Source organism: Rattus norvegicus, chromosome 1 (genome assembly GCF_036323735.1).
Source record: "Rattus norvegicus strain BN/NHsdMcwi chromosome 1, GRCr8, whole genome shotgun sequence".
Taxonomy (NCBI): domain Eukaryota; kingdom Metazoa; phylum Chordata; class Mammalia; order Rodentia; family Muridae; genus Rattus; species Rattus norvegicus.
In genome coordinates, this window is record NC_086019.1 from 237,833,958 (window position 1) to 237,846,796 (window position 12,839).

General features: G+C 39.1%; 1 protein-coding gene across 3 annotated transcripts in view; it reads right to left on the reverse strand.

Moving 5' to 3' along the window:
• The window catches only part of Prkg1 (protein kinase cGMP-dependent 1), a 1,233,235-nt gene that overhangs the window by 15,008 nt on the left and 1,205,388 nt on the right, over window positions 1-12,839 (reverse strand). For all 3 annotated transcript variants that reach the window (XM_063271952.1, XM_063271955.1, NM_001105731.4), the window contains 4 exons: window positions 6,081-6,222; window positions 4,663-4,826; window positions 936-1,058; window positions 788-850 (listed from right to left, as the gene is read on the reverse strand). In XM_063271952.1, the coding sequence (XP_063128022.1) occupies window positions 788-850; window positions 936-1,058; window positions 4,663-4,826; window positions 6,081-6,222 (492 nt within the window). The remainder of the gene's footprint in view (window positions 1-787; window positions 851-935; window positions 1,059-4,662; window positions 4,827-6,080; window positions 6,223-12,839) is intronic.

Below are 12,839 nucleotides of genomic sequence, written 5' to 3' on the forward strand. Positions count from 1 at the left end.
CCACCTGTCTTGAGAAGGCCACGCCCATACTTGGGCACACCTTATTGTTTTTTAGTGCTCTCTGTGTATTCACCCCTATGCATATGATAGGAATCACTTTATTACTCTGGTTCAGCTTTGCCTGGCCTGAAATAGAGGCCTCTCCTCAGCAAAGTCAAGAATCCCATTTTCACTCAAGTAGGGACACCCTAAAGAAAAGATCCAGCTACTCTAAGTGGGATCTAGGGCTATGTCCCTAGTCCCACATCCCAGTGCCACTGGATCTCCCTCTCCCTCTCCCTCTCCCTCTCCCTCTCCCTCTCCCTGTCCCTCTCCCTCTCCCTCTCCCTCTCCCTCTCCCTCTCCTTCTCCCCCCTCTCCCTCCCCACCTCTCTGTGTCTTCCTTTCTCTCTCTCTTTCTCATATATATAATACATATATTATCTTTCTATATAGCCTCTAATTAAAAAATAAATGTTTTAGTGCGCAATTTTGTTTTTATTATGCAATTTTGTTTTTTATTATGCAACAAAGGACAAAATTTCAAAATTACCAATATATACTTTTTTTCTTTGTGCCAAAGGGGTAAAACGTATGACTACTAGTTAGTGTTAATTGAGAGAAACTAAGTCAGTGAATTGCTGGACATTAATGAGCGGACTTCCAAAATACATATAGAAAGGTTTTTAAAAGGCCAACATTCTCTCTGAATGTTCTATCCAGTCGCTAAAAACTTCCACCGTGGGGAATTTGTCATGATTTCTGAATTCTGAAATCTAAAGTTATATTTAAAAAAAAAAGCACTTACTTGTGTTTTTGAATGTCTTTGACTCCGTTTTTCAAATTTCCTAACCTTTCTGATGGGTTGTCCCTAAAAAGAAGATAACCATCATGTGAAAAAAGTCGAATATTTCCACACTATGATCCCATAAAGACGATGCACTCCGAACACTTACCTGCATAGTTTTTTAATTAAATTAGCAGCATTTTTTGCAATCTTCTTTGGAAATTCTATCATGTCAATCCCCCGCAGTATGATGTTGTAGGTTTTCATAGGATCTGGGCCTGAGAAAGGTGGGCTGAAGGGAGGAAGATAGAAGAGGGGGCATTTTTTACTCTCTGAGTAAGAATTAAAGTGTCCTCACAGCCATATGCATGACAGAAGCTTTAATGCAGGGAACTGCATTAGCTATGCCAATGGAATAAGAGATAGAAACTAACAGAGCACAGGCCACTGTCGAGCAGAGCCATGGGTAGGCGCAGCTTGTGCCTCTGTCCTTCCATGCTCTCTTGCTCCTCCGCTTGGTTATTGTGAATAATGTCCCTGCCTTTCCTCACTGCCTTACTGGGTGCATCTTGCACGACCATCATATACCTGACAAATTCTTTCTTCTGAAATTACTCTCTAAATGTTTAGAGTTTATAAATATTATGAATTATTTTATTTTAGCCCCCCCACACCCCCATGTCCATATTCCTCCCCCCCCTTTTTTTTTAACCTTGGGTGATTTCTCTAAGTGTCTCTGAGGCTCATTATCTGGAAAAATGACTTCAGCGTAGCTGCCTCAGAAGGTGTGCGGAAAATAGCTTCCAGTGCAGGAAGCAGAGTAGCTTTGGGCAACCTTTTATTTATTTTTTTTATTTTTTTTTCCTCCAACTTTATTAACTTGGGTATTTCTTATTTACATTTCAATTGTTATTCCTTTTCCCGGTTTCCTGGCCAACATCCCCCTAACCCCTCCCCCTCCCCTTCTCTATGGGTGTTCCCCTCCCCACCCTCCCCCCATTGCCGCCCTCCCCCCAACAGTCTAGTTCACTGGGGGTTCAGTCTTAGCAGGACCCAGGGCTTCCCCTTCCACTGGTGCTCTTACTAGGCTATTCATTGCTACCTATGAGGTCAGAGTCCAGGGTCAGTCCATGTATAGTCTTTAGGTAGTGGCTTAGTCCTGGAAGCTCTGGTTGGTTGGCATTGTTGTTCATATGGGGTCTCGAGCCCCTTCAAGCTCTTCCAGTTCTTTCTCTGATTCCTTCAACGGGGGTCCCGTTCTTAGTTCAGTCATATCCCTTACTTTTAGGGTATGGTAGTATTTCCCTTGATTGTGTGTCTTTTCATTTATATTAGTATATAATTAGTTAGTAATATGCAACTTTAATTGCCATTCAAATGCAATTCTGTTTAATCTCCTAGTGCTTGCCCTTCACTTGGTGTCAGATTGGAATGTACTTTTTACTCTTCTAAGTCAGCTTGCCAGTTTTAATCTTGCTTCAGAAATGGAGAATCACATCCTTAGCGTCTTCTGTGATTAATTTAGCACTTTCTAATTCGTGTTTCTTATACTCATGTTTATTTTAGGCAACTAAATGATTTATTAGAAATGTCTTTAGTATATTTTAGAAAGGATGCATGCTTAGTCTTTGCTAAAATATTAATGGAGTTATATATTATTTAATAGAAAATAAGTTATATAATGCTCCAAAATATTAATAATCAACATTTGATGAACACGAGTTCATGAAATTCTTTGTACATATGAATACAGACAGAATTATATTGTATATGTTTTTTTCTCTTTCCTTTTTATAGGGATGATAAATTCCTTTCATTGAAGCTGATAATCTTGACATGATAGTAAACTTTCAAATGATATAATTAAGGAAAACACAAAACCCATTCTGTACAACAATCTTTGATTCAAAAGATCTATTTTAGGCAGCTTTATGTTTTCTGATTTGAAGAAGAATCTAGTCAAATTTATGGTGGATGTATGGTCAAGTTGCATCATCATCTAAAATACCCTCCATCAGGACGTCTGTCTGCCTTTTCTCTCGGACTGTTAATCAGTTTAAGTGTTCTATTAGGGACTGTGCAGTGGTGACGCACACCTTTAATCCCAGCACTTGGGAGGCAGAGAAAAGTTGTTCTCTGTGAGTTTGAGTCCAGCCCAGTCTATAGAAGGGCAATTAGAAATAAACACAGATAAACCTTGTCTTGAAAAAACCAAACAAAAAGTTCTATTAAGAAAGTCAGAAACCCTTTTCATTAAGTATTAAATTAGAAATAGATTCTTCTCTTATACAATACATTACAAGCACAGTTTCTCCTCCCTCCACTTTACCTACATTCTCCTCTCTATCCCTCTCCCCAGATCCACTCCCCCTCTGTACCAGGCTCTGCATATGTTATGACTGTTAGCTTGCTGGTTTTGTGGGACTCCTAACAGCAGGAGCAGGTATATATACAACTTCTTCCCTCCTATTTGGTTGCCTTGTCCAGCCTTGATATGAGGGCTTTTGCCTTGTCTTATTGTGTCTTATTTTGTCCTCTTTGGCTGTTGTCTCTTGAAGGCCTGCTCTTTTATGAGGAGCATATGACTGTCAAAATGCAGATATGTGTATAACTTTGCTTCAAGGAGGAGTAACACTGAAAGAAATGCTAAGCTTTAAACATTTCTTTAACAATAATATCCATTCCTAAAATATTGTTCTCAAAAACTGGAACTTTGAATTTTATAATCACATGCTTCCACTCTGAAAATATTTGCAATTATTATATTTGAATGAGGAAAAATAAATATACCAATAGCTAATCCAGCCCTTTCCTTCCTGCATGCTAATTTTTATTAGTATTAAAACTGTTAAAGAGTGTAATGTTTACATTCTCTTCAGTAGCATTTAAATTACTTAGTCTAAAGTCTAATAAATTAAAGTAAAACACCACCAGTCCATTTGACAGATTTTCACCGAGATTCTAATCAGATTCACACCGTTGTTCCCTTGGCCAATTAGTGTTCGTGAGAAAGGCACGTGTGAGCACATTATATGCATGATCTTACTTATGGTCACTGATTAGCCGTCTTTTAGCATTAAAGGTGCTGAAGAGAACGTGGCTCCTAACTGGCTCCCAAATCCTTACCTGGCCAACAACATCGTGCTTCTGTGGCTCTGATATCAATATAATTATTTCTTAACACTGAGGTTGGGAAATTAGCCTCAGACACATCACAATGTTGTTACCCCGAACATCCTGCCAATGGTGATGTCTGACAGTGAGATTTTGGAATCATATCTCAGTTTTCTGACACAGACATATGCAGAAGCGTACTCCATGGGTCATGATGACCTCGTGTTACTCAATGTCTTACCATAGACTATGGTGGTCCATTTTTTCTTTCATATTATTGCTTGGGAAACTTATAATGTGTCTTCTGGCCTGTGCCATTCCTACTCATTATAATACTATACAGATAGTGAGCAAATGGCTCACATTTCATTTAGATACAAAACGGGTAGCAGGTCCTGTTGCTTGTAAGGAAATCTTACCCTAAAACTTGTCACATAGTTATCATTTCTCATACTCTATTTTTAGCTAAATGACTAGTCTAATATCTCAAGGAAATTTTAATCTCTATTATACACACACACACACACACACACACACACACACACACACACACACACACACACTCACACGCACAGGAAGACCGTGATGGCAGGATTAGAGTTGCTTGCACTCTTGTGACCTGCTTTGCTGCCTGCTTTCTGAATCTGTGATACCTGCATAAATAAGTTGAATTTCATGGTAGAGTGAGGTGTTCTTTAAGATCATCTAATCAGAGTGCAGAAGGTAGGCGTGCAGAGTCATCTGAGCCTATCATCATCACAGTTCCCTGCAAATGTCCGCACCTGCCAGTCAGAAGCTCATACATCAGAATCCCTAGTGACCAGTAGTCAGCAGAAATGTCATGGCCTTTGTTCAGGATGATCTCTGGGGCCACGTATTCTGGGGTCCCACAAAAAGTCCATGTTTTCTTTCCAAATCCTATTTTCTTTGCAAAGCCAAAGTCAACCTTAGGAAAAAAGAAAGCAAGATGCTTGAGGTACTTATGTTGTAGAGTAAATTGTATTTCACTGAGTACAACTGATGATACCAATATACTAAAATAATCCCTTACAGTCCTGTCTTCTAAAAGGAATTGTGTATGTTGCAGACACAGATGCCCTGTTCAAATTCAGTTCCACTGAGAAATCACTAAAAGAAAAGCCAATTTCTTAAACATTGCTAATTTTTCCCTACTTTTTTTCCCTTCGCCAATAGTGGCTGTAGCATAAAGAAAGAATTTCTCCTTTAAAGAGGCAAAGGTCTAGGTGGGTCGTCATAAAAGTTTTCACAGACTGTACATGAGTCCTTTTGAATGCTATGTAGCTCACAGCTCTGGTATTGAGTATACAAGACGAAGGTTCACATTTGGAGGGGCTGAGTGACACAGGGAGGAGAGCACCATGCCCTCCTGGTAAACAAGCAGATAAAACACAATCTGTCTTCTTTTGGGGGAATGTTTTGAAGGAACTGCAAACACAGAAAGCCTCCCTTTTGTAAAGTGACTTGGTTTGGATACAAACAGTTACATGCCATTGATTTGGATGTATCTAAAATCCACGCATGAGTAACAAGTCCAAAAGTCCACCGGAACAAGCACCAATGGATCCAGAGCTCTTAGAAGTTGAGCATTTTTAAATGGAAGAACCTTGCTTATACAGCAGCTCTTTAGAACTCTTAGCCAATGGATAGCGCTGTTACTGTTATCATAACCTAGATAACATTTCTCATGAGCATTATTCTTAAATACTGAATACAAAATGTTCATGGTCTCATATAGTACTAATTCCAATTGCATTTGAACAGCAGGAGATACAGAATTATATATACATATACATATACATATACATATACATATACATATACATATACATATACATATACATATACATATACATATACGTATACATATGTGTATGTGTGTGTATAAATACATATACACATATGCATGCTTTCAGGTTTATGAATATATGCCAACAAGGGCATTTTTTTCTAACACTTGTTGGAACACACGCTTTGTGGGGTTTTTATTAATTCAAACCTCGTCAATTTAATTTTTCATAATACTTTCCATAATTTGAAATACATTTAAATTAAAAACTCCAGTGCTAACACTGCTTTTAAGAATTTATCACACTGCAATGGAAAATAGATTTCTCTGTTAACAAATGAACACGAGAACTTTCAAACTTCAGGACACAACCCACGTGTGAAACACACTGACCAGTTTGGCATAACCTCGGTGATCTAGGATGAGATTTTCTGGCTTGAGGTCCCTGTAAATGATTCCTTTGGAATGCAGATAGGCAAACGCTTCTACCACACATGCTGTGTAAAATCTGGTTGTCGAGTCTTCAAATGAACCCCTGAAAGTGGAAAATAGAACAAGCACCGTATGACAAATTCATTCTCCAGGAATCCGTGTGTATACGAGTTCATTATATTTCTGCACCAAAGTTGGCTCAGCGACCAGTGTCTAACGGGACCCACATCACGTGATTTCCATTCCATTAGGTTTTTAAAAGCATCTGAGAACCAAGCCAAGGAATTCTTTGCCATTATGAGTGGGACAGTTAAATCCAACTTCCTGGAAGGCTCGAGAAGGGATCAGCAGCATCCTCTCAACAACCCACTGCTCTATAAAAATGCAGAGCCCGAGCTGTGGGGAGGAGAAGGAGTCCTGTATTAGCACCTGTTTACTGACAGTTTGCTTTTCAAATGAGAGGTTATTTGATTAATTAATTAATTGTTCATTCTTTGTTACATGGGATCAAACCCAGTTCTTCACATATTCTAGGCAAGTCTTATATCATTTAGCTACATGTCTAGCCCAAAGGAGAAGTTATATTAAACAGCAGTTATTCACCTTCCATAGCAAGCATGCAGACATATATGAACTTAAATATATGAATTTGTTCATAGTCATTTTTAGCCCATTAATATCTGGATCTTTCTAAAGGGTGTAGGTATGATCCTTACGAATGTGTGATAATGAGAGAGGCCAGTTTTTGCAGAGAACCATGTCCTAGAGCTGTAACACTGCGCATGTCGTCTCATCTGCCAGGTTAGGTCTCTGAGTCTCCTGCATTAAGACAGACAGAATCTACCTTCTGTGCCATTGACTTTGCAACAGTAGGAAGAGACACGGCTAGGAGAAAAAGTCACTGGAAGAAACTGTTATATTCCAGCATTTAACAAGAATGCGTTTTCTCTCCACCTCCCATCTCTCTGTCTCATCTGTGTGTGCGTGTGTAAACATGTAACTTTATTAGTTAAAATAATGATAAAAGCTTGCTCTAAGTTCATTCCTCATCTCCAGAACAGAATCTTTGCATTTATTTATTCACTGGGCTTACGATAAGCGCCATTCTTTTACTTCTTCCTCAAGCACTGAGGTTCGATTGAATGACTGCAGAATTTATGGCTGTTACCGTGAACTTTATCAGCTCTTGAAGCAGCTGCGATGAAACAGGAGCTACTACAACTTCAGGTAGTGTCCAGGAAACAGTGGAGCGGGAGCCTGCTCATAGGCAGGTCCCTGATGCCTGCTTGCATTTGGATGGCCTTTCTTTTTAAAAACTGGAGAGTGAATCCTAACAAACTCAGCAGATATGGCTGCATATTTACAAAATTCATCTGCAAATCCAAGGCTGGTGCAGATGGCTTTGCAGGACATTTGTATTTACGTTCAGCTGTACAGACTCAGTTACCTTTTATACCCCTTGGGCAGTTACTAAAACAAACACAGATGAAGGAGGCCGGAGAGCCTATGATTGTATGACTGTAATCCAGTACCTGGGAGGCTGAGGCAAGAACCCAGCCTGGACTTTAGAGAGCCCTTATCTCAAACACAAATCTTATAAATAAAGTTCAAGGTTAGATTAAGCTCTAGGAATGGTGACGTCTACTCTAAGTGTCAGAACTTTAACTCTCATCACTGAGAAATCACAACTGTGAATTTCAAAGGAGGCAAGAAAGGGTCTCTGGAAAGGACCACACCCATAGCAGGGAGTGAATGGTGTTCCTTAGGCTGTAATTGCCCTCTAACAAGTAGATAACCTCGTCAGATTGAAAATCCCTGGAACTAGAACAGGATTAGAGCATTATCCTCAATTCCTTTTCTCCTTTGCCCTTAAAAAAGTTTTAGCGTGTTTGCCTCCCAAGAATAGAACATTTCTTTGAAAATATATGCTTTACTTTAACAAAGTAAGCCTATTCACACACTTCTGTTGTATATGACTTCAGTTTCCCTGAACATAAAACATTCCAGAGTAAGGCTAATCAAAACAGTCCATGAATGGGGTTTTAGAGGGTTTCACACTGCATGGCTTGTCTGAATACACAGAACAATTACTTCCTTTCTTCAGGGGTACCTATCCTGGTTCTGAGCCATTTTGGACTTTAGAAGGTTCTAGAAGGTTGGTTTCTAGTCCTTTCAACAATCTATAGTGGGTATATACCACACGTAAGTATTTTTGTAACTTATTTTAAAGGTTTAAGGGGATCTTAGTCTGAGAGATTAATGTGGTCAGCACATGCAAACAGTGTATCAGGAGCACGTTGGTGTACCATTAAGTATCTGATCAAGGCCACTGAAAGCAGTCACAGAGCAGAGCATTAGAGTGGCTGAAAGTAAAACATTACAATTAGAATGGGTAATGGTGATGCCAATGTGGTCTAAATAGAAGTGAAAGCTTATTTTATCAGCTGTTCAGAGAGTTGCTCAAAGAAAGAAATCATTTATTCTTTGTAGCTCTTTGAAATAGAAAATTGTGCTTTGACAGCTCCATCACTCCAAGTCAAACTATGGGAACAGGCTCTCACGCGTCTTTTGGGAGCTGTTGTTTTAGCTAAATGGCATGAAATGACAATTGGATAGAAGTAGAAGATATATATATATATATATTAAAATTTAATCATGGTATTTACTCAGCTTATCATAAACTGAATCCTGAGATGCTAGAATGTAACAAACACAAAGTGTCTCTTATCAGATGAGGCATCATTAATTAGTGACAGCCATCGTCAGTGAGCACATGAATCCGCAGGGTTATGACCCATTATAAAACGGGGTGGCTAGACTATTGGGTAGACTGACCCATTTCTTTGGAAATAACCTTCAGTCAGTGCCATCTGTTAGGTCATCAGATAAGAAATTAAATAATCACCCTCCACAAAAGAGTCAGGGTCATAAACTCTAGCCAAAAAGGCATGGGATGAGAAATTTAGGGGGTGTGTGACTTGAAAATCATGATTTCTGAGACACTTAAGTTGTTCCAAACAAAATTCAGGAAGAAAATGAACAAACAAATAAAAAAAACTAATGACATGCAGCTTCACTAGATTAAAATAATACTCATATATATATGATATATATATATTATATATATATGCTGTGTGCTATATCCTAGTAACAAGCTAGTGTGCTTTTGTCATATTCTACCAGATATATAAATACTAATAAATATTTACTATATTAGCTAATTATATTTTTAAGTCTCAGGGGTTATGAACGTTTCTGGTGATAGAAGAAAAGTGAATAAAATATAATTTGCACTTATCTTATCCCAAAGAACAAAATAGAACTTTTGGAAGAAAAAAATACCATGGACTAGATGATAAATTATAATAGCTACTAAAGAATAAACCTGGGAAATATGAGGCATAAACAATACTCCAGTGTGTAGCTTGGGTCTGTTTAATAGGCCTCAAATCTTGCCTGCATATAGCATCAACTTAATTCCCCTCTCATCTTCTCTGTTTCTGTCCATATGTGTTTGTGTGCACACACACATGTAGTGTATGTATATGGCACATGGACATGTGTGTGCCTCGGTGCATACACACCTATGTGCACACAGAAGTTGTACGTCCTGCTCTGTCACTCTACTTTATTTTCTGAGATGGGGTCTCTCTGAAGTTTGACTAAGGCAGGAGACCAGGAAGTTCCAGTGACCCTGTTATTCCTGCTTTACCCAAGCTCTGGGGTTCTAGACACACAGGACCATGCCTAGCTTTTTATGGGGGTCCTGGGGGTTTCACCTTGGGTCCTTATTCTTGCTCCTAAACATGGAATTGTCTCCTCTGTTTTATTCTCATTAACAGCAGCAGCGGCATCAACCACAACAAAAACCACAACAAAAACAACCACAACAACAGCAACAACAACAACAGCAACAACAACAACAGCAACAACAACAACAGCACTGCTTTGTCTTCCTTTTCTGTGCTGATGAAAACAACTGGAAAGGCAGGAGACGGCCCCACAGCCAACAGCTAAAGGAAGAGAAGTCCAAATTGGTCTCAGGGACTTCTTCCTGTGACAAAGTTCTAAGGCTCCTGTCAATAAAGAATAACGTCACGCGAACCCGCTTTCTGATAGTCTCGTAGCACATCCTGTATACTAGCAGTGTAGGGCTTTCCTTACCTCTGCTCCCTGGACCCAAGAGGACAAGTGAACAAAGTGACCAAGTTCTTTTCTGTTTGTTTGCTCATTATCTTTTTTTTATCGTAAGATTTGAAATCAGGAATCTTTATATGCTATGCAAATGCCCCTCCACCGAGCTATATCCAAAGCTACCTTTTATTGTTTTAATATTTGAGACAAGGTCTCATTTAGATTGCCTAGAGTGACCTTGAACTTTGGAATTCTCCCCTCGGCCTCCTGAGTTGCTGGGGTTACAGGATTGAGCTAACAGACTTGGCTCCCAGCATTTTAATTGAGAAGGTGAAATAAATATATGTAGAGTAAAAGGGTAAGATTTATATAAGATTATATATGTGCACAGAAGAGGAAGGGTGAGCGAGGGTAATGGATCCAAGTCTATACATTTATAATAGCTCTCCATTTAATGGTTCCGTAGTTTTAATGTGGGGTTTCACAGTTTTGGAATATATCAGAGAACTAAGCAGACTTTGTTTTTCTTCATAAAGCCCAGTCATGCATATCAAGTTCCCTAGGGGTGTGTAAAAACCATGTTCTTGGAACTCAAGGATGACACAGGGGAGGGAAAAGGGAGGATTAGAACGCAACCCCTGGAGATAGGGGACTGAACCCGTGCTGCTATTGTGTGTCCATCCAATCCTCCCAAGGGAACCGAATTCTTCACAGTCACCCTTTGTTATTATGCTGAGTCAGAGTTTAGCTTTCTCAGAAACCCAGTCTGTCACATGCGACCAGCCAAACTGTAATCTCAAGTAGCGTGAGAAAAAAAACATAAGATGCTATTTCCTTACAAAAGTCAGCTGAATAGTGAGGGGGCAAATCTTCCAGTCAGGCTGAGTTCTAGTGCTGTTGTTATGATTATTGTTCTAATAAGGGAACTTAATACCAATTTCACAGAGCTCTGAGAGCATAGCTGATCGCTCTTCTGTACAGCTTATTAGACCTTCCTGTTTAATTCTACCTACAAACATCCTGCTTGAATGAACAGAAAACAGAGGTTTTTAGACACAGAAACAAATTGAAAATGTGGAACAGCATGAAGAATGTTAGGTGCTAATTCACTGATGAAAACATTAATTTTTTTGTAACAGTCAGCAAGTTCTGAGAAGTGGGACCATATCTATCTTATTTATCAGAGTATATGCAGGGCTGCTGTCACCATGCCTGTCACAAAATCATGCCTCAATATTAACTAACAATAACAGAGGCATTTGCAGTGATATGGTAACTTAGTACAGATGTTGACCTGGTCCTGAGTCAACAACAGGAGTTCTTTGTATGCTTTATTTTAATCTCTTAATTAGTACATCAAGCAAAGCACTAGTATATTAAATTATAATACAGCAGAAAGAGATCTCTTTAACATATATATATATCTGAGTAAGGCCACTGGGACCAAAGAATACTGACTGGATAGGCTGTATGAGGAGTCACAGACACAAAGCATTAGCAAGAAGAGCTTAAGTCAAGAGTTTGTAAAGAGCCTCCTGTAGTAACCCGGGCTATCTAAAAAAATAAAACAAAACAAAAACCCAGCTATTTAAAATTCAGATGACACACAGGAATCTGAACTATCTCTTCTTAAATTTGGGAGTGGTGGTTATCAAGCGGAGAAGAACTTGAAGGCAAGACTGGAACAAATAAGAAAATAATTGTTTTATAAAGAAGTGTTTTTCTAAAAGTGAGAATTCAACAGCACACACCAACCATGCAGCACTGAGGGCAGAGGCACAGGGAGCAAAAGGCAGCTTGGAATACATAGCAGACCCTTTGCAAAAATCCAATACCTGGGGGGGTGTATCTCAGTGCGGAGTACTTGTTCAGCAAGTGTAAGAATTTAGATTTGGTCTCTACCATGGGGTGGAGCACACAATGACTTTTGAATGAACCAAAGCTCCTTGGAGGAAAACGAAGTTGTTGTCTTTAAAACAACAACAAAAATGGAAATGACATGAAAGATGTAGAAGACTTTTTTTAAAAATAATTCAGAGAAATGACTGTGTTCTCTCTAGACAAACTGTACCTCCCAAGGAAGGGCAGAAGGGCAAATCAAACTGTCTATGTGAAAAGGTCCAAATAAGTGGATTCTTTTTTTTTTCTTTAGAGTCAGCAGCCTCTAAAAGAGTCATGAGTGAAGTCATGTTGATTTTCAAAACAGAGCTATGAAAGGTAGAGAAAACAGTAGACAGGGCGACCGCCTAAAAACTAGTGCAATTAAAGTGACAGGTAACCCAGACCACAGTTATGACGCTGCTCCCGGTCACCCAGGTTAAAGCACAGTGTGGAGCTCCAGGTGTAGAGCTGGCTGATTCCAACCTTCACAGCCCGGGTGATGTATATTCTGTCCTACTGATCATTCATAAGGTGGACTTTTAACCTACACCATTAGCTACAAATCTTATGGTAGATTCTATACACCTGTGGCGATGCATCACGCTTGCAATGGAAAATATAAGCATTCATAAAATGTCGATATAATTTTATATGCGCTAGCAACAGATTCTTTTTGTAGGTCTTTATGTGTCAACTGTGTTTTCA